Source organism: Dermacentor variabilis, chromosome 9 (genome assembly GCF_050947875.1).
Source record: "Dermacentor variabilis isolate Ectoservices chromosome 9, ASM5094787v1, whole genome shotgun sequence".
Classification (NCBI taxonomy): domain Eukaryota; kingdom Metazoa; phylum Arthropoda; class Arachnida; order Ixodida; family Ixodidae; genus Dermacentor; species Dermacentor variabilis.
Window position 1 is genome coordinate 137,284,513 of NC_134576.1, and position 21,582 is coordinate 137,306,094.

The window sequence follows — 21,582 nt, forward strand, 5'->3', positions numbered from 1 at the left end:
GCACTTGACCGGAAGTTTCGTGAGCCGCATGCTCGCTCCTGTTATCGCGCGTGCGAAACTTCGTTCGGTGCGAAATCGGGGCTGTGGAGTTTTTTTCATCGGAGCGGCGCCGTCTGTGCTCGAGCAGCAATGCACCGGGGGCCGCGTGTCGAAGGAGCAGTTCCGTTCGCTTCCATGTAGGTATGATGGCGCTCATCGTCGGCCTACTCTTCTCCGTGGCCGCGACCATTTAAAGGTGCTCGCTGCCGCACTGTGTGTTCATTCGAGTTCCTTCGTAGAATCTTGCGATTATTTTGCGACTGAAGCCAAGTTCTGCCCATAGTGAATTATCGCCCTCGTCAGCCTATTTTGTGATATCCCGAGTACGAAGGTTTGTGGCTAGTTCTGTCCAATTCTTTTTGGAAATTTACTAGTGCCATCACGAGTCTTAGGCCTCTGTCGCCCCCTAACTACCTCGTTTCGCCGCCTTTGGCACTCGAAAACTATTTACTTCGACAGGCCACTGGGATCTTCTGTACACATTACACGGCCCGTTCAGCTCAATCTCGTCCTCTAATAATCTCACGGATAATAGAGAGAGAGAAGGAGAGGCAAGGAGGTTAAACAGATATCCGATTGGCTACCCTGCCGAACGGGTGAGAGGTGATGAGGTAGGAGACAGAGAAAGACGTTCGGAAAGTTCACGCGCACAGTAGCAGACACATGGTGTCGGTATAAGCCTACCCTCAAGGCCGTTGATTTCAAGAAAGTTATCAAAGATCGCGTGGCTTTCTCACATTGTCGCCCACACCCGTTCGCTCTGATTCGCGTCGTAGTGGGTAAGTGTCAGGCTCGGCAGGGGGCGCGCGAACCTCCGACTTCTCCAAAATGGCGGCGACCTGATAGCGGCAGCCACGGCGGCAGCGCTCATCCTTCCGAGCGGAAGACGCGGCGGCGGGAGCGCGTCGAAGCCCCGCCGCGCAGCCGCCGCGCTGCGCCGCTGCGCGGGCGGCGGCGCCGACGGACGACGTCGGCCCCCTTTCCCTCTCCGCCAGCGGGGATTCCGGCCGCGCGTCCAGTGGGCGAGGTTCGCGCCGTCGTTCGCCGCGACCACGCGACGGGGCCATGTCGCATCCTTCAGAGGGGCCGCCTGAAAAGAAGCAGCCAGCAGCGCCAGAGGGTCAGCGGTCGGCGCCTAAAACGGGCCAGCAGCGACCGCCCGATAAACAGCAGCCATCACTTCAGAAACAACAGGCACCGCCTGCAAAACGGCAGACGCCGTCGGATATTCGGCAGCCGCCGTCTGCAAAGCGACAGGCGCCGCCTGGGAATCCGCAGTCACTACCGGAAATCAGAAATCACTTAGCGCCTGAAAAGCAGCAGCCAGATTCCGGTAAGCAGCAAGCGTCGTCGTCGTCTGGAAAGCCGCAATCCCCGCCGGAAGAGGAACGATCAGAGCTCCGGAAGGAGCAGACATCGCCGCTGCCTTTCCAAGAACAGCGGCAGCCACAGCCTGCAGGATCCGAACGCCTCCATCCGCCGCCGTGGTCGACGTTTCGGCCGCCGGCATCGTTCGCGAAACGCGACGACGAGGTGTCGTCGTCGTCCTTCTCTCCTCCGTCCGAGACCAGGCCGGGCGCCGAGTCGGTCGAGGTGAGCCCTCCGCGCTCGCCGGCGGACATATCGCACGATCAGCTGATCTCGATGGCCGAGGCGCACCGCAACTGGCCCGGGCCCTCGCCGCTGCCCCACGGAAGCTACCGGCACCGCTGCCGCTACGAGTGCGTCCACTCTGGTCAGTACGGAGTGGTCTCCGTCCGGCCCAAGAACTGGCAAGGTACTCGCGCTGCCCCCCTCCGCGGGAGCGAGCGAAAAAAAAAACATAGAAAAAAAAAAACGAGGGCGTGATTCTGCTAGAAACAGATTAGTGGGTTTTTGAATTTATTATTCATCTTGAACACAAAAGAGCTAGAAGATACAGGTACCACAAACGCCGGAGCCGGTGTTTGTAGTGCGTTGGTAACATAAATAAAAAGGAATAGATCGACGGGCTTCGTTTTTCTCGGCTGATAATCATCTCTGCAGGGGTTTTCTACCACGATAAGCGCCGTTTCCTGCTGGAGAAATGAGAGTTAAGTTGTGAAACAGTAATTTGGGGGAGGGGGGCAGTCTTAACAAGATCGATGTTTCTAACCGGTGTAAGCAGAATCGATGTTTGTAAAGCTGTACTCACAGAGCCAGCATTGAAGCCAATATATTTTGGCGCCCAAGACAGCTTAGAGCCACATGTATTGAAACACATTTGGAATGCGTGTCTCCGAATCGTTGCCGATCCGCGTCGACAAAACAAACAAATGCAAATGGCACCAATGCAGAAAAAGAAAAGATCTGAATTTTTAACGCAGTGCGGTTGCGAACCGAAGAAAAAAACATGGCAGAAACACGAATACGTTTTCTTATGCACAAGTTTCAAGGAAGCGAACTTGCTGAGCTTCCAGGAAGACTGACGGTCGTGCAGACGGCCCAGCCGCCGCCTTGTTTGGACAGAAAACTAGACGGCTTCGTTCTTGACACCATTGCTGTCTTCGCGAAGTCTTTTTCACCGGATTTGCCAGAATTTTTGGCGAGACTCGAGTTGGCCGCTGCCACTTCGCTGTCTGTTTAGTCTACGGCCAATATTGGACCACCATCCTTTACCGTCCTTTCAAAAAGGATTATTATTATTACTATTATTATTATTATTATTATTATTATTATTATTATTATTATTATTATTATTATTATTATTATTATTATTCGGAAGCTTCTAACGAAGCAATTGTTTGGGTACCAAGGTGTCTAACCAGAATGATCATCTGGAAACATGCTTAGCGTCAACAAAGCTTGTGATGCACTCCTTATGACATGCAAGACAGCTGTCAAACTGGCTGCATATTTTCGTTTGTACTGGCTACAGCGCACGACAGTCCTTTGTTTCGGGATCATCATTGGCGACTGCACGTAGTCTTGGATCGAGATGTTCCCAAACCACGATGTAGTAATCTAAAGCGTTGAGTGCATGGGTTTTGGTGCTAACCAGGCTTGCTGAATCGTAAACTCGACCAGTCTTTACCGCACGCGGTCCTGGTTCTAAATACAGCGCTTATAGGAACGCTACGTGGAACACTACAATGCAATGCGGAGATTGTTGTGATGTGATGATTGTGATGTTTCTTTTGTTTTTCATGTGTGAGCTCTGTTTTACTGCGTTTCAATTGCGGCTATATATAAAATCATCAAAGGAAAACGCGAGCACGTACGTGCTTATAACAAAATATGATGGTGCTTGTATACTCGCAGTAGACATCTGAGATGAATCGTTCATTTAAGAGAGGAGTCACGTTTGACCCACTATTCCGCTGCTGAGCTGAATCGTCTGTGCTTCGCAGAGTCGAAATGTTTGTGGGACAGGTCACGGACCCTTTATTATTTGGTATATTCAGCTGTCATGCGAGTTGAGAAAAATGTTTTTAGAAATTAGCGACGTGGCGAGGTCCGGAGTGCGTAATTAGCCCCAATTAGTGACAAGATTCTGGATGAATATCTCGGAGCACATATTTTTCTTGCAAAATCAAACAAAACGATATCGTTTTAGAATACGACTCTCTTCAAGATACCGATGTTAATGTGACTGTCTTCAACATCCCGATATTAATGTAGCACCTCCCCCCTCCCCCCCCCCCCAAAAAAAATGAGTGCTTATTGCTCGCTTAGCGAGTGCAGTATTGACTTCGAAGGTGTGATACACATATACATTCTGCTAGCGTTTGAATCCGCGATAAGGAACTTTGTATTTATTCTTTATTAACGAATTACCCTGCATTGCCCGAAGGCGTTAAAGCAGGAAATTACAGGAGGGAAAAAAAAAAAATCTTCACTCGTATAGCGCACTTGCTGTTCACACAGGTGATGCATACAATCGCAAATGCGAGGACAAATCAGAAAGTCTTTGCCCCTATGTTTTAAATTTTTTTTAGCCAAACTGCGGCTGTGAATGCCAAGTCAAGATATTCATTTCCATGGCGGTGGACATTTCTTGGACTGCCCCGGCCTTATCCGCCGGAAGCTCCGCGGCACGCCGCTGCTGTCAGTTGAAGATGACGGCTGTGCCTCGCCCGTCCACGGTTTGGCGCATTATGGCCTGCACGGCTGCTGCGCCATAAAAAACCCAAATCATCAGCATCATACGTCCACGGCGTACGGTAACGAAGTGCGATTTGTTTTCTGTGGTGCAAGGGACGAACGCCCACCGAAATCCGCAGGGAAATGCAGCCCACGTATGGGGAAAGGTGTCTCGCTTTGAGAAGTGGTGTGAGTTCGCAAAGGGCCGACGGTTGTTCCACAGTCAGCCGGACGAACTCTACCACAAGGGCGTCTCAAATTTAGGGCTCCGATGGGAGAAATGTCTGAATCGGTGAGGGGACCATGCGGAAAGATAGCCTGAGGTACGTAGAATAGTGCGTGTATCTGTAAGTACATGTATGTACCTTATTTTGGCTAATAAAAAGTAGAGGCATAGACTTTCTGATTCGTCCTCGTATATGGTAGAACCGTAAAAATACTTGCGCTTGTCTCAGTCGCGTGTCAATAAATTCGTAAGGCTCCATTTCTTTTTTGCCTGCACGTATTGTTATTACACGACGTAAAGTGTCACATTCCTATCATGTGAAATTATTGCGCAAACGAAAAGAAGAAACCGATGGCAAGAAAGATACGAAAACAGTGTGAGCGCATTTTTTTATGTGGTGCTCCTCTCTCTCGTTCGTACGTAGTAATTCCCTGTGATAGCCATGAATCTGCTGGCTTCTCAAGACTGTCCACTCAAATTACATTCCGTCGCTGAAGACGTCATGAAAGTACCAGTTTCTGCTCAGTTTCCCTTTCACTCTAAATGCTGATGGTGAAATTGAAGTACACCTAAGGAATGCACAGAGATATAAGATTCGTGTTATGACCATCTCCTTTGAAACGGAGTGGCTGTCAGAATTAAAAAAAGCAGCAGGCGTCTTTGGCATCGTGAAAAGGTCTATGCAGTCGAAGTAGGCCTTTGTAACGTTATGCAAAACCCCCAGATGCGCTTATCCACACACCTCGTTTGACCTTCTGGCGAACCTTTGGCTAGAATCTAACTTAATTGCCTCGGGCTAGATGCTGATTTAATTGACGGCAACATGCGGGGCATGATGACGTCATTTCTTCCGCTATCCGTTCACCGCACCCGTTCAAGCTTTTAAAGCGCGTGGTTCAGTTTTAACAGTTCTAAGGTTTTGACGTAGTAGTTCTGCGGAAACCCGCAAGGTGGAGAGAAGTAATGAATAAAGGGGAAATCAGACATCCACCCGTTCGTAGCAAATGCTACAAAGGAAACCCATACGGGTTCCTCGAAAGAAAAGCCTCATAGTTGAAGAAAAATTCGTCCTGGTCCGGGACTCGAACCCGGGACCACCGCCTTTCCGGGGCAGCCGCTCTACCATCTGAGCTAACCAGGCGGCTAGCAGATGGCAGGGCGAAGTCGAATTTGTCGACAACACACGAGGCAAAGGCAAGGTTTTGACGTAGTAGTTTGACGCGAACTACTACGTCAAAACCTTGCCTTTGCCTCGTGTGTTGTCGACAAATTCGACTTCGCCCTGACATCTGCTAGCCGCCTGGTTAGCTCAGATGGTAGAGCGGCTGCCCCGGAAAGGCGGTGGTCCCGGGTTCGAGTCCCGGACCAGGACGAATTTTTCTTCAACTATGAGGCTTTTCTTTCGAGGAACCCGTATGGGTTTCCTTTGTAGCATTTGCTACGAACGGGTGGATGTCTGATTTCCCCTTTATTCAGTTCTAAGGTGTATAGAACATAGCCTAACTGGCGGCAACGCGGCCATAATGGTTAGGGCAAGTTTGATGTGTGGAAAAGCCTGCTTACGGAATTTTGCATATCATTCTTTGTAAGTCGGCTTTCTAAGCATTACACGGTATTCTAAAAAAAAACAGATCTATGCTTTACTTCGTCTCACACTTGGCAGGAAAGCGTGTTGAAGCTCAGCAAGCAGTGCGGTCATATAAGTACCACTCCGCGCGTTTAGCAGTGTAGTTGCACTTAATGTGCGACGATTTTTACAGAATAACTGTTTTATAGATTACTACTGCTATATGTGGACGTAAGGTTATGTCAAGTAATGAATTATATATATATCTTTATGCTGCCAGTATGCGTATGCGACGCACTATGTTTTGGTCGCGAATGCAAACGGCGCGCGGTTGCAGCGCTAGTCGCAGAAGCGTGTAATTATGCTTGTTCAGCGGGAAATAGGTTCCTAGAGTTACTGCATATGCTTAAGGGGATCATGTACAGTCAACCGCAAAAGTTCACGGGACACAGGATCTGCCAAAAAGCTGAATTCTCGCGAAGCGTAATCACACAGCCTCGAATTAAATGTTCCAGCATGTAGTAGCTTTTGCCACTATACACAGTGGTTCAATAACTACGAAGTGTCATGCCTTAATAGTGCACGAATTCACATTTGAAGGCGAAACCGCGTCCCGTAAACCTTTGCTGTTGATTGTACACTAACTCTATAAACTACTGCATAGGTAGTGGTACAATGTAGACAGAGAAGCGGAAATGTAAAACAAGGTAGATACCGTACGAGGTAGATAGAAAAGCTAGTACGACACCGGCTAGAAAGATACGAAAGAAGAAAGAAGAGAGACGGGTCCTTTCCGCTTCAAGAAAGCGTGACGGGGCAGGCTCGAGGTTAGGCGTGTCGTCCGCGCATCGATTATTCGGGTCGGACGGGTGTGTGGATGTTCTCGTACTTCGACTCGGCGAACTAGTCAGTTTGGGGAGAACCAGGAGTTTCGTTCGCGAGTGGGCCCTAGTCACGCACGATCGCAGCCGCACCGACGTGTTTCCTTTTCAAGTCGTCCTCTCTCTAGGGGGAGGTTAGAGCACGTCATTAGTTCCGTGTATATCGGGCTGCTCTCACACTTGCGACATTGTTCACCGGTTCAGTTTTGTATATCTACGTCTAGAGATTACCATTTTGTATCGTTTTACGTGGTTTCTTTTCTTTAATTGATGTTTCTTGATTACGTTGTTTCACGTGCGAGCGAGTATACCTCCGTCCTGTAGGAGGCTCAGCATCCCGAATGGTGGCCTCTCACCTATGCAGCTGTAGGCGCAAACGTCTCGTGAATGCTGCTGTGTTCGTTAGCGTATAGTATGCCTTGCACCCGCCGTGGTGACTCAGTGGATGTATTGCGTTCTGCTGCCGAGCACGAAGTCGCAGGTTCGATTGCCGCCCGAGCCTAATGGGAGTGGAATGCAAGAGCGCTCCGGTCCACCGCACCTCCCACTACAGCGCTTCTTAAAAGTACGCATGCGTTACTTTGATTCGTTAAACCACACGAATCAATCAATCAATCAATCAATCAATCAATCAATCAATCAATCAATCAATCAATCAATCAATCAATCAGGGGTACCTGAGATCGCCAGCGCACACGAAATATCACTACTCATGACTGAAGGATGCGCAAATACAATTTTTTTTAACACCGAATCGAATACAAATCGAATAGAGCCAGAAGCATATCGAAACGAATCAAATATCGAATACTTTCCTAGTCGCATTCAAAAATTCAAACCGTGTTCTCATGGCCGAACTTCACATCCTAGCATATTCGCAGGGTTACTTATGTACAGAATACCTATACATTGCCATAAAGGGATAAATGCTTTACGTAGGGGGAACAAAAAAACCCTTTTGCACAAATACTCACAAAGCACTGCAATAGCATTTAGAGAAGGACACACAAGTATAAGGTGAAAACTAACAGGAGACAGAGCACGTACAATTGTTTTGCAGGAGCGACATCACAGCACATTTGACAAACTGTTCCATTGTCTTATTGTTTTGTGGAAAAAAGAGTAGTAAGAAATGTTTGTTCTGCAGTTATAGGCAGTGGCGTAGCAACGGGGGGGGGGGGGGGGGGCGTGGGCCCCCGGTGCACGGGGCCAGTAGGAAAGGGGGGAGGGAGTCATATACGTCTGAAGACACCCGAAAATTGTCGATATCCTCACCTTCCTCGACTGCACCCGGTGGGAGGGGGGGGGGGGGTGACAGAAGAGCTTTCGGCCCCGGGTGCCAGACGACCTAGCTACGCCACTGGTTATAGGCTGAGGTTTTTTGATGTTATCACAGCGAGTGGATATGTAATCTGGTTCCAAAAGGTAGTTGCAGTGATTTATACCTGTTTGACTGTTGTATATTCGGTGTAATAGTTTGAGCCTTAGCTTCTGCCTACGCATATGTAGCAGATCGCATCCTAAAGTGGCCCTTATGCCTGAAACCCTGGCGTATGGGCTGTGATTATTACAAAGAAACCTTACTACTTGGTTGTGTAGTTTTTCCAGTCTATTAATGAGGTAATCTTGATATGGATCCCATACTACATTGGCATAATCGAGTATTGTTCTGACACCCGCCATGGTTGCTTAGTGGCTATGGTGTTGTGCTGCTAAGCACGAGGTCGCGGGATCGAATCCCGTCCGCGGCGGCCGCATTTTGATGGGGGTGAAATGCGAAAACACCCGTGTAGTTAGATTTAGGTGCACGTTAAAGAACCCCAGGTGGTCGAAATTTCCGGAGTCCTCCACTATACGGCGTGCCTCATAATTAGAAAGTAGTTTTGGCACGCTAAATCTCGTAATTTTGTTTAGTATTGTCCTGACATGTAAGAAGTACAAGGTTTCCTTAACTTCACGCGTTGCCTATCTAAAATTTCTGCGAATAAAACGTTGCATCCTGCTAGCTTTTGCTATCACAGTGTCAGCCTGCTTATGCCAAGGGAATGATTCAGCGAAATAGACTCCTAGATACTTCCTAGTGTATGTCGATAAGCGGGCAATTACTGTTATATCGTTACTGTAATTTGGATATTTTTCTGGGAAAACTTCCGCTGCTGCAGTTTTTAATATTTAACTTTCTGTTCCACTTTTTACACCAGTTCGCTACCTTATCAAAATCCGTTCGCAAAGTATATATTTCATTTTCAGCAGTAATTTCTCTATATGTTACACAGTCGTCAGCAAATAGCTTTACGAGGGATGCAATATTTTCGACAGTGTCATTTATGTCGAGTAAAAATAAGGGCCCCAGTACGCTTCCCTGAGGAACACCCGAAGACAGTTATTTGTGAAGATTTGACGTTTTTAGGACGACAGGCTGTGTTCTTCCATTTAAGTACTTTCGTATTCAATTTTGAACGTTTTCATTTACAATTAACGCAGCAAGCTTTATATGTAAGAGCTTATGGGACACAGTTTCGAAAATCTTTTAAAAATCTATAAAGGACCGCGTCTACCTGACTATTATTGTCAACGGTTTCGGATATGTAATGCTGGAATTCGATTAGTTGTGTGTTGTAGGAATAACCTATTCGGTGTCCGTGCTGGGAAGGTGTAAAGAAAGCATTTAAGTCAAGGAATACAAATATCTCACTATATAAGATGTGTTCGAATATTTTGCAACATATCGGCGTTAGTGAAATTAGCCTTTAGTTTTCTCTTGAGTTTTCTATCGCTCGATTTAAAAACGAGTGTCACCCTTGCCGTTTTCCAATCATGGGGGACGAGGCCAGTTTCAAGGGAGAGTTTGTCGATCAAGCAAGCTTCTGTCATTACGCTGCATGTTATTCAGCGTTGTTTGTTAAAAAGCACAAGCGGAGGTTTAAGAACCGCCAAAAATTTTAATCGCATGGTCAGGAATGCTATTTAGCCTTAAGGGAGTGTGTCTCCCTGATTGTTGCTTGCACCACTAAGTAATATTTCGTGCTTTGTGTCTACTATGGCCGTCGGTATTAAATTTATTGCACAGTTGAGGATCTGAGGTATACGAAAACTATTCGAAAAATATTCGTATTTACGAATAGTTACACTGCAATTCGAAGAGCGAATCGAATATAGCAGTATTCGATTCGTTATTGGAAAGTTCCGAACGTTCGCACACACACGTACTCATGACCTTCGCGATTGGATATACAGCCCGTGAGCAGACGACCTTATACATAAATGTATAGCGCGCCCGTGGTAATCAACAGTTGGCGCTGATAATACCGTAGACCACGTGCTCGCATGTAGCAGATCCGAGCTCTGTGTAGCTCTGCGCTAGAGTTACAGCGCCAAGTCTCCGCCTTTAGCTCTTTAATCTGACCTTGGCTGATGTCCTTCCCAAGCTTAGCATATCGCGGCCGAGAAAACGGCCAGAGCGGATTCGCGTATCATCGTGTCTCGTTCGTCGCCAACTGTACGTAAATGCGTATATATATAGAAGCGTAAAATAACGCGTTGCCGGACCGAGGCGAAAATAAGAACATGGTACGGTGGCTGCTCGTCACTCTATAATCTCGTATAGGACTGAGTACGTGGCAGGGTTCTACGCAGCGGCCTCGTATTGCGTTATACTGCAGCTGTATCCCTGTTAATACCCTGCCATCAGTCATTGCTAATCCAAGCGCTAGACTCGTTTGCGGAGGGACCCGGGAAGAGCGCGTATGCTGAGCGAGCTGTTGCGTTGGCTTGAACTCGTTACTTAACCTAACGTGACTCGAAATTGGAACTAAAGAAACCTAAAAGAGGTGTGATGGGGAGTAAGAAGGCGACCGAGCCGCTTCGGTAATAGCGTGCACTAACTACCGCTTGAACAGAAAAAGAAGAAAGGAGAAAATACCTATATTCGTTTTTGTATTTCTTTTTGCGGCTGAGGTAGATATACGCTAGGGAAATTTTCTTTACTTTTCGTCGTTTTCAGAACACAGAAATAAAGCACGAAAATATAAAGAAGTTAAAAAATAAAGGAAAAGGTAAAAAAAAGAAAGACAAGAGACTGTGCAGATCGAACGATGGAAGAAATAACGAATACAAGAAATAAAGAAGACTCGAAATTGCTTGGTTAAAACACGTTGGCGGGCTAGGTTGGTTAGAATCTATGATAGAGTGTATAAGCGCGACTGAACGAGGACGTAAAAAGAAATAGATACACAGAGAAGCGCTGCATCTGCGTATCTGTTTCTTTCTGCGTTCTTGTTCAGTCGCGCTTATACACTCTTATCATAGAAATTGCTGTCTAGCAATTGCGTGGCCTATTTGTTCGCAGAAGCCGCCTGATTTGGTTCGCGCACGAGGTGAAGATGTTGAGCCATGTCTTCAGTTATGGAGCCACTATACACGCGCGCCATGGCGTGTATACGAACAACCTTCACCGGAATAAACTACTCGCACAGACGGTACTGTACTAACCGCGTGCCTGTTTAACTCTGGTTTTGGGGAGTCCCCCTTCACCTCAGTCAACTGGACGATACTTTGTTTGAGATACTTCGGTGGTTGAATATTATAGCATATACGTCGCTTATGCGACGTAGATAAACATGCAGCATGCATGTACTTAAATATATCGGTACATCACGACGACGGCGAGAATTCGCCTCGAGTGTCCATATAATAGCTATTACAGTAAAAACGCCACAACTACCTCGAGGGGGCGGGGGGGGGGGGGGAGGCTATTTTGGACATCGTCAAATTCGGCCATATAGCCAACTCTGATTGACCGAAAGGCCTGTTACGGCTCCTCTGATTGGCCCTCAATGTGGCGCCATTACAGAATTTGACAATATGGCGGAATTTGACGCCAGAATAGCACCACTGTTCTGTTGGTAAAGATGGACCACATTGTGTTCCAAAAGAGCCAAAGTCTGAACATTGAGCAGATTTAACGAACACTTTACTGACCCAAAATGGCCCAAATACGGAAAGGATACTTTGAAATAGGTGACGTCACACTTACGCAGAGGCGCTCGGGTTTCGGCGCGAAATTCAAGAAACTAAGCTTTGGTGTTTGTTTTATCTTTTAGTGACAGCCTACACTCTTAAACAAATTTACACCCTTTGGGGCTTATCTTGCCACACGACTACACTCAAAGAAAAGTTTAAACCCTTTGGAGTGTATATTTGCCACACAACAATAATCGTCATCTGTCTTGCCCGCATTTCCTTTCTTGAAAACGCTGCGCTCGTTACTTTCCTGCCGGCAGTGCTATGTCATGCTGATAACGCGCATGCCGTTCGTTACTGGAAAGTACCGGGCTCGCCACGTGAAAGAAAGGAAATGTGGACAAGACAGATGACGATTATCGTTGTGTGGAAATATATACCCCAAAGGGTGCAACTGTTTTTAGAGTGTATAATCGTCATCTGTCTTGCTTGCGTTTCCTTTCTTGAAAACGCTGCGCTCGCTACTTACCTGTCGAGAATGCTCTGTCATGCTGCTAACGCGCTTGCCGCTCATGACTTGGAACTACCGGGCTTACAGCATTAAAGAAAGGAAATGCGGACAGGACAGATGACGATTATCGTTATGTGGCAAGATAAGCCCCATAGGGTGTACTTTTGTTTAAGAGTGTATCAACGCGAAATCTGCCACAGGAGAGTTCTTGAAAAAAAAAAAAGTCTAATCAGTGTAAACTATTTTAGTGTTTCACTTTAGGGGTCCCTTTAAATACCCGTGCTTCGCCTTCACGCTTCTTTTATTCGTGCCCAATCTGTGAATTTCGCGCTTTGTTTAGAATACGGGCGTAAAACAGTGCAAACACACGCGCAGTGGCGTCACAAACTTTGTTAATCAGATTCCCGTTGGCTTACATAAGCGCGGCGACGTCATGCGATCGTTACAAAGTTGTGATTGGTAGCGTAATCCATGAGCATGAACTCAGCCGTATGCCCTCTACGTTTACGAGAGCTTATTTTGAGCTTGCTTGCGTCATTACGCTTTACGTAATGTCAGCTGCGACGCGTTTCCTCAATTCTTGTCCACTTGCTAACCGAAGAGAAGGGACATGCCAGTTCGTTCAGGGAGTTGTACGAAGCGAGGAGATTGGGAATTTTGCATGTGTACGATGGATTTGGTAGTCTCGAAGTCCATCGTAACTAGAGATCACTGAGGAAGCCTTCGAAGTCGATTAAATATGATAGTTACAATTACGCTTGTCGGAACTCTAAGGGATAGCATTTGAGAGATATCCCGACGCTTCCTATATAATATGGGCGACTTATGTTCTTCTTTGCTGTTCGCAGCTTTGAATCGATAATCCTTCCCAACTGTTTAGAAAACACCCCCGTGTGAATAGCGTTTTTTCGTTTTCAGAAAAATTTGAGCGAGTGAAGCTTGTCAACTTTTTTTCTTTCTTATTTTTTGTTGTCTGCTCTGAACGCGACGGCAGCGCCACAGCGTCATCCGTGGCGTTATGCTATGCCTCACGCACTAAGTGTCGCTTAGTACGTTCACATCATAAAAAGCCAACAAACAAAAGACACCAAGGACAACATAAGGGAAATTACTTGCACTACCTATTGAGTTAAAGAAATGATAAATTAATGGCCATGAAAGTGGATGAAAAAACAACTTGCCACAGGTGGGAACGACCCCTACGTCTTCGCACTACGCGTGCGATGCTCTAACCAATTGAGCTACCGCGGCGCCGTTTTCCCATCCACCTTATTGGGTATTTATGTTGTACTACTAGAACCTTGTGAGTGTTGGCCAGCGCCACCACTCACAAACCTTGGCAGCGGATGTGAAATACCCTTTCTGCTGCAGGCGTCACGAATACGTAATCTCCTTTGGGTGAAGGCGACCGGTCAATAAACCCACACATGCTACCTGAAGGCATCAGTGTTGCCGGATTTGAGACCCTCGTTATGTGATGAACGAGAAGAAAGGGCTTTAACCGAGGGGCCCACATCAAAGAAGCCAACAAACGAAGACATTAAGGGCAACATAGGGGAAATTACTTGCACTTACCTATTGAATTAAGGACATGATAAATTAATGACAACGAAAGTGGATGAAAAATCAACTCCGCCGCCAAGGCTTGTGAGTGGTGGCGCTGGCCAACACTCCCAAGGTTCTAGTAGTAAAACATAAATACCCAATAAAGTGGATGGGAAAACGGCGCCGCGGTAGCTCAATTGGTTAGAGCGTCGCACGCGTAATGCGATGACGGGGGATCGTTCTCCAACTGCGGCAAGTTGTTTTTTCATGCACTTTCATTCCATTAATTTATCATTTCCTTAATTCAATCGGTAAGTATAAATAATTTGCCCGATGTTGTCCTTGGTGTCTTTGTTTGTTGGCTTCTTATGATATGTTTAATAAAAATCGGGCCCCTCGGTTAACCCCCTTTGTTCTTGTTAGTACGTTCACGTACGACAAACGTGCAAGCAATAATAATAATAACAATAATAATAATAATAATAATAATAATATAGGCCAACTGCTTCCACACTCCTTTATGTCTGGAAAGCTTTTCGTTCCAACTAGCTCTTTCTTCGTTTGTATTTCTTTAATTTACAGGTGCGACGCTTTAATTATGCATGTGGCATCGATAAACATCTAGTACTGCTGCTCTACGTGCGTCACGGCAATAGCTGTCAGGACACCGAAGTGACCTTTTGTGTTGCCAGTGCACATGTTTTCCTCGTAATGACGTCATGTCATTTTTTTTTAATCATACATAGGTCGAGCGAGATATTCTGGCTGAGCGTTCTTGTGTACCTCTACATCCAAAGGAAAAAGGCGGGAGTGAGAGAAAAAGAAATAAATAAATGAGTGCCTTCTTTTTATGTTATTCGTTGACTTATTCTAATTTTATTTTCGTTTATTCTCTTTTGCTTTCTTTTTCTCGGCCCTTCGTTATTTATTTTGTCACTACGCAAACCTTTGTGTCTACTATAACTCATGTTCTGTGCAAACCCGAGGGGTCTAGCTGCACTTATGAACTATTCCCCCCCCCCTTTTTTTCCCCCTTACTGCCTGCAGTTTTGTTAAACTGCCCTCACGCGGCTTTCATTAATCGTATATATCTTGCGTTTTGTCTTTGCCTTTCTCATTTGACAGGCCGTCGCGCGCTGTAATTAATTGCCTCTTTGTTTTCGGTGTTTTCTTTCCACTCGCTTCATTCTCCGTGCGGTGCGTTAACCCCATGGTCAAAGAAGCGAGAGCCAAAAACGTGACGCAAGCACGTAATGAATAAGCTGACGGGACAGATGCTGCAAGCGATCTTCCAGCGGCGATCCCCCCCCCCCCCTCCCCTTCCCTCCCTAGCGTTCGTTCGGCTCTCTTCACTACCCGATTTCGGCGTTGATGTCGTTCAACGTTGGTTTGTGTTTTCGTGCAGCGATGTGTACCACCGTGGCCGGCCCTAAGGAAGCTTATTATTATCCCATCCCCGCTGTTTGTCTTGCCCTTATAGACTTTCTGGACTTTGACCGTGGTCGTCGATGTTGTACCATTTCTTGCATTTGTTTGCGTTGGCGTCATGCTGCTTTGAATGGCCTCCAAGAATAAGCTTCTTACATTCCATGCTCCGCCCGCCAGTCCAGAAACAGAGTATACATGTGCGTAAGGCCTAAGAATTGCGTGTGCTACGCCTCCTCCACTTTAGCAGACGCTCGCGGAACTTACGACGCATTTGCAGAGTAATATCCTAGCCTCGATCTAACCCGCCTATCTCGAATATCAGTGCAACATCCGTACTTACCATATGAAATCGAATGAAATGTTTTATTTCCATCAAAACTTGTTGTCATTATATTATAGATTGTATATAGATTTGCGCCGGTGTCTTGAGACGGATGTTATGATAGTATGCTTTAGCCAGCTATAGCTAACGGGACGGACGAACGGACGGACGTGACATTGATAGACACATGTTTCAACTCCAGCGGCGCAGAGATTAGACTTCGCGGCAGCCCTAAGGCCAGGCTAGTGATCCCGCGTTCCACGCGAGATACATGGGCTGGCTGTTTGTGCCTTTGCAAGAGAACGACCGCTGATCACGACAGCTTTGCGGTCGCGCGTAAACAAGCGCAGTCGGTCGCCGGGCGGATGATTAAACGCAGGGCGTCGTCGTCGTCCCCGCCGTGCCTGTGTGGTCTTGGGGCTGGCCTTGCGGTCAATCAGATCGGTTGCAGCAACCGGCCGGCTGAGCGACCCATTTCCTTGCTCCTGTTGTCTCGCGCCTGCCGCCGAAAGCTCGGTCGTCTCGCTTAATGGGCGACCTATACGGGAGCGGTGCTGTTGTGCTTACAACGGACAAGGACAACTTCCGCGTTTGAGGGCCAAACCACTGGGTTGAAGTATACCCATCGGGCTCCACTCTCTAAGTGTAGTTTTGGGGAGTTTGAGAAATATGGTGGCGTCACCAAGCGACTTTGCATACACGAAACCCCAAACTTCTTATACGCATTTAGTGTTCTTGTACTCTGCGTTATTTTTGACGCCTTGCAGAAAGCGTCCCCTACCTTTGGGTCCCGTTCGTATTAACTCTACATAACCCCGTTTAATCTAAAATCTATCATTTTTATTGTCTACTATATTACTATATTTAATATTTAACATCTACTATAATATATTTACTAGTATTATTAGACAAGGGCACGCAAGTGGCTTGTGCACCCAAAAACTCAAAACCGGCTTGGATTTCGCCCGGACCCAATCAGCTTGCGTATACGCAAGCCTCTTGCGTCCCCTAATCTAGAACTCTCTGTTGTCTATTTCCAGCGACCTCTGGTTGGTGCGGGAAACGCACCCTCTGTGGGCTCTGCTCTGTGGTATTAGAGCCACTGTGTGTGGCTCCTGTGTTTCAGTGAAGCCGTATGCAGAAACACTACTCCGTGGTAGGGTCAGCGAGATTCACTGTGGCGTTCTCAAACTCTTAGCGACGTTGCGGGTGCGATTACCGACCGCGGTGGAAGCATATTGCTGAAGGTGGAAGGCAAAGAAACGCTCGTGTAGAGTAAATTAACGTGCATATTAACATATGCACGTTAATATGCACACCACCGGCACAATGCAGACAAAATTAATTCGGATCCGTCCACTATAATGCGTTTCTCATGTCTTTTCCTTTTTTTTTTCATTGGGAACTTGAAGCCATTCAGTGGCAGAAGTGAGCAGTTCAAGAAAGACGTACTTCTTATATTTTGGGGCAATTGGTAGATATAGTTAGTAACCACGTGTCCGTGTGTCTTCACACTTCGTTGCGCACTTGGTCGTGTTTGCACTCATTGACTCAAAACAGGCCCAGCCCTTCTCGGATGTGCGTAACGAGCCGTCGTACGCAAACAGACCGACTGCCGCACCGTCGGGCTCTGTCGACCCAACTCCGCGTGTAGTTGATACGGGCGCCGATGGAACCACGGCGTAGTAATCCCCTCGGCTTGGCGTCGGACGTCGCTCTGTGTACCAGCGTTTCGCAGCTCCAGCGCTGCATCGTCGACAAAGCCTGAAGCTGTCTTGTTTGCCCTTTCTTCTTTCGAATGTCGCGTGCGATAGGAGCTTAGCCGTGCAGTATTATGCCGGCGAGCGTGCCTTAGGTCTTATCCTCCCGCTCTGCGAACATTTTTCTCTTTTCCTCGCGGGCTCGGGGCTGTGGGTTACACAACGTCTTGCGTGCGGCGCTTCGAGCGACAATTAGTCGCCATGTGCTGATCGAAGCTACCCTGGTTTTCAATTTCGTGCTCCTGTCCTGAGTGTCTCCCCAGGGGTGGTGGTGATAAACTTTAATAAATATTGAGCCGTATCTTAAGCTATTCCTGGGTTGGCCCTTGGTCTCGTGAAGTGGCCAGCAGTCGGTGACGTCCGGCGACTTCCGAAGCCCAGCCCACCAGCTGCTTTTGGACAGCTGGGTCGGAGCTGGACACCGCGACCTCCCATCGCTCGAGGTCAGTGAGTTGCCATTCTGATGGCGGCTGGAACTCAGAGCATATGTACAGTATGTGATGGAAATCAGCTCTTGGGGCTCCACATAAGGTACACTCTGGAGAGAACAACCCTGGGTGCATTAGCGCTAGAAGGGCGGGGGAGAGAAAAGTGCGAGATTGTAGCTGGCGCCACGTCACCTGCTCTAATTTAGTGAGTGATTTGTGAGGCGGAGGATAGTGGAGTCGTTGCTCTCTGTAGTGGAGTGAAATTTCGTGATATGTGACCATTCGGTCACGGGCGCTTCCTGGCTCGGCGGCTTGCCCTGCTCGGTTGACGTACGCTCGAGCGGTGTCATGGGCGGCTTCGTTGCCTGGATGGCCCGCGTGCGCGGGGACCCATATGAGTTGAATGGGCCTAGTGGGGGGCTGAGAGGAGTTGAGAATTTTATGGGCGATGGCATGTGTCCGTCCTTTTGAAAAGTTTCTGATTGCGGTTTTTGAGTCACTGAATACGAGTGTGGCAGTGGTTGAGGAGATCGCAAGGGCAATTGCAGCTTCTTCGGCTTCTAGTGAGGTGTGCGTTAGGACCGATACAGCTGCTATAGGTGAAAGATTGTTACCGATTGCGCAAATGGCAAAGGCTGGCTGAGTGGTGTATGCCGCGGCATCTACGTAGACAGCCTCCGTGTGCTGGTTGTAACGTTTGTGTAGTGCCTGGGCTCTTGCTGCGCGTCGAGCTTGGTGGTGGACTGGGTGCATGTTTTTTGAGAGTGGATGCACTGTTAGAAGCTTTTGGGTGGCCCCGGGGGTGGGGTATGTAGGTCGGAGAGAGTTGGTTGGGTTAAGACCTAGGTTCTTAATAATGCTGCGGCCTGTAGGGGTGGAGGAGAGACGTTCAAGTTGTGCCGTCCGGTGAGCTTCGGTAAGCTCGGTTAGTGTGTTATGTATGCCCATGAGTAAAAGTCGTTCGTTGGAAGTGTGCCGAGGGAGGTTGAGGGCGGTCTTGTATGCCTGGCGAATCAGGGCGTTGATTTTCTCTTCTTCTGCTCTCGTGAGGAAGAGATATGGGAGAGAGTATACTATGCGGCTGACGACGAATGCTTGAACTAGGCGACGGAGGTCATGTTCTCTCATGCCCCTGTGTCGGTTGGCAATTCGTCGTATGAGCCGCATTGTCTGATGGACGGTGTTTGTGAGTTTGGTTATCGTGGCGGTGTTCTTGCCGTTACTCTGGAGTAGGATGCCTAGGATTCGGACCTTTTCCACTTCTGGGATGGGGGTGCCGTCCAACGTGAGTTTTATTGGAGGTGGGGGGCCTAGGTCCGTCCTACATCTAGGTGGTCGAAGAATGAGTAATTCGGATTTGGTAGGGGAGCATGCCAGGCCGACGGTTGCAGCATGCGCTGCCACCAGGTCGGCACCGGACTGCAATGTTTCTTCTATGGCTCCGGCATTTCCTGTGGTTGTCCACAGGGTAATGTCGTCGGCATAGAAGGAGTGCGAGAGATTAGGTACTGCTTTTAACGCCTTGGCCATGGGAATGAGTGTTATGTTGAAGAGCAGCGGCGAGAGGACTGACCCTTGCGGGGTGCCTCTGCTGCCGAGTGCGAAGGTTGGGGAGGAGAGAGATCCGAAGCTGATTTCTGCTGTGCGGTGTCTTAGGAAAGCTGAAATGTATTTGAAGGTGCGCGGGCCGGTTCCTAGTGCCGAGAGCGCTTCTAGGATGGCGGAGTGGTTGACGTTGTCAAAGGCTTTGGTTAGGTCCAAAGCTAGTATTGCTCGCGTGCGTTTTGCATGTCGGGGGTGGAGGGCCTCTTCTGAAATCTGAAGCATAACGTCCTGTGTCGACAAGTGACTGCGAAAGCCAATCATCGTGTGGGGGAGTAGGTCGTGATCGTCCATATGGTTCTGTAGGCGTTCCAGGACCACATGTTCGAACAGTTTGCCTAGACAGGATGTTAGGGAGATTGGGCGTAGGTTTTTTAGATCTAGGGGTTTGCCAGGTTTCGGAATAAAGGTTATGCGGGCGTGCGTCCATTGGGCTGGTAGTGCTCCATCTTGCCAGTACCTGTTGAAGAGGTCTGTTAGAGCCTGTATGGAGCGCTCGTCCAGATTCCTGAGCATCTTGTTGTTGATTTTGTCTGCCCCCGGGGCCGAAGTGGTGCGTAGTTTCTGTATGGCAGCTTTAACTTCCCATTTGGAAATGTCCTCATCTAGTGTAGGATTGGGGCCGCCGGTGTAAGTAGGGAGCGGGGTAGGTGGAGTTGTGGTAAGGTAATGTGCTTTAAGAGCGTCTAACAAGACGTCATCCTGCAAAGGAAGCTTGTGCAGAATGCGGTTGACATTCTTCCTTTGCGCTGCTTTTGTGCCTCCTGGTTCGAGCAAGCAACGAAGAAATGTCCACGTGTCTCTGAGGCCGAGGTTGCCGCTCATACGATCGCACAGCTGGCCCCATTGTTGGTGTGCCAGTTGGCTTGCATGTGCTTCAATCTCCTTTACGAGAGCGGCTATGCGCCTCTTAAGTGGTCGATTGTGTTTGTGAGCGAGCCACCTTTTTTGAAGGCTGGCATGCGCTTCCCAAAGATGTAGTAAGCGACTGTCTGCCGTCTCTGCATTTGGGGTGTTAGGGATTGTGGATGTGGCCCCAGCCACGTCCTTGGTGAGGGTTTGTGTCCAGGTGTCCAGATCTGTGATGGTGACTGGGACGTCTCTTCTGATTTGACGGAACTTGTCCCAGTCCACCACCTCCAGGCTTCGTTTTTTAACCTGGGCCAAGGTTGTGAGGTTGATATCGGTGCTGAGTATAAAGTGATCACTACCGAACGAGTGCTGCGTGTTGGTCCAATGACTGTTGGGGAGGTGTTTTGAGAGGGTTAGGTCGGGGCTGGTGTTGTGTTGAATACTCGTTCCGATCCTTGTGGGTTGGTCTATGTCGTTGAGCAGGGATAAGCCTTCGTTCTGGATGAAAGTCCAAAGCGAGGTGCCTTTACGACAGTTGTTACGGTAGCCCCAACTGGTGTGGTTGGCGTTAAAGTCTCCTATTATCAGAATGGGGTGGTCCGCACTGATCGTGAGTGCCTTGCGCATTGCTGCAATGAGAGGTGCCGGAGGGCCTTTTGGCGGGCTATATATGTTCAGTATGAAGAGGCTGCTGCCCTTGCGTGTGCGGGGTAAGAGTTCTACTAGGAGGCCGTCTATGTCATCAAGCTCTAAATCGTGCTCAATTGCGGTAAAGTTACGGTGAACCAGTGTCGCTACTCGCGTTCGTGGCAGCCCGCTGGTTGACTCATGAACTGTGTAGTTTCGAAGCTTGACATTACAGAGAGTTTCTTGCAATGCTATGACGGTAGGTATCTCGTCTGCTGAGAGGTTTTGGAGGTGAAGTTGCAGGTTGTTGCGCTTCGCTCGGAAGCTCCTGCAATTCCACTGCCACACTCGTATGCCGCTACGTTGTGCAGCCATGTTGGGGGGCAGCTGACGAGTCTATGAGATTTGGGCCGTGTGGCTGGGTGATGAATGTTCCTTGCATGTGGGGCTGGATTTGAGCCATAGAGGCCGCATGTGCGCCTTGACGTCGCTCGAGGGCAGTCATCCGGCCTGCAATGTTTGTCATCCATTCTGCAGTATCATTGCGCAGGGCGTTCATGTTTTGTTCGAGACTTTGAATTATCGAGGTTAGCTGAGTGAGCGCAGCTGTGTCTACTGAGTTGGGCGGGTCATATTCAGCTTGCGCCTTGCGCTTAACTGGGGGGTTGCGAGTAGGTGACGCAGCGCGTGAGGAGGAGGTAGGGGCAGGGGAAGGAGTGAGTTGCTTAGGT

General features: G+C 48.3%; 1 protein-coding gene and 2 non-coding genes across 13 annotated transcripts in view; 2 read left to right on the forward strand and 1 right to left on the reverse strand.

Moving 5' to 3' along the window:
- Pfrx (6-phosphofructo-2-kinase/fructose-2,6-biphosphatase) overlaps window positions 1–21,582 on the forward strand; it is a 149,839-nt gene that overhangs the window by 55,307 nt on the left and 72,950 nt on the right. For 6 of the 11 annotated variants that reach the window (XR_012822803.1, XM_075669634.1, XM_075669637.1 and 3 more), the window contains exon 1: window positions 909–1,816. The exons of 4 other annotated variants lie outside the window; for them this stretch is intronic. Coding sequence is in view for 6 of the 7 variants with exons in the window: in XM_075669634.1 (XP_075525749.1) it covers window positions 1,105–1,816 (712 nt within the window). In the remaining variant the exon portion in view is untranslated. Of the gene's footprint in view, window positions 1–908; window positions 1,817–21,582 lie in introns of those variants that run through there. One more of the 11 variants, XM_075669633.1, reaches the window with a different exon arrangement.
- On the reverse strand, window positions 5,433–5,507 carry TRNAS-GGA (transfer RNA serine (anticodon GGA)). The gene has a single exon. It is a non-coding gene; the product is annotated as a tRNA-Ser (tRNA).
- On the forward strand, window positions 5,665–5,739 carry TRNAS-GGA (transfer RNA serine (anticodon GGA)). Its single transcript has one exon. It is a non-coding gene; the product is annotated as a tRNA-Ser (tRNA).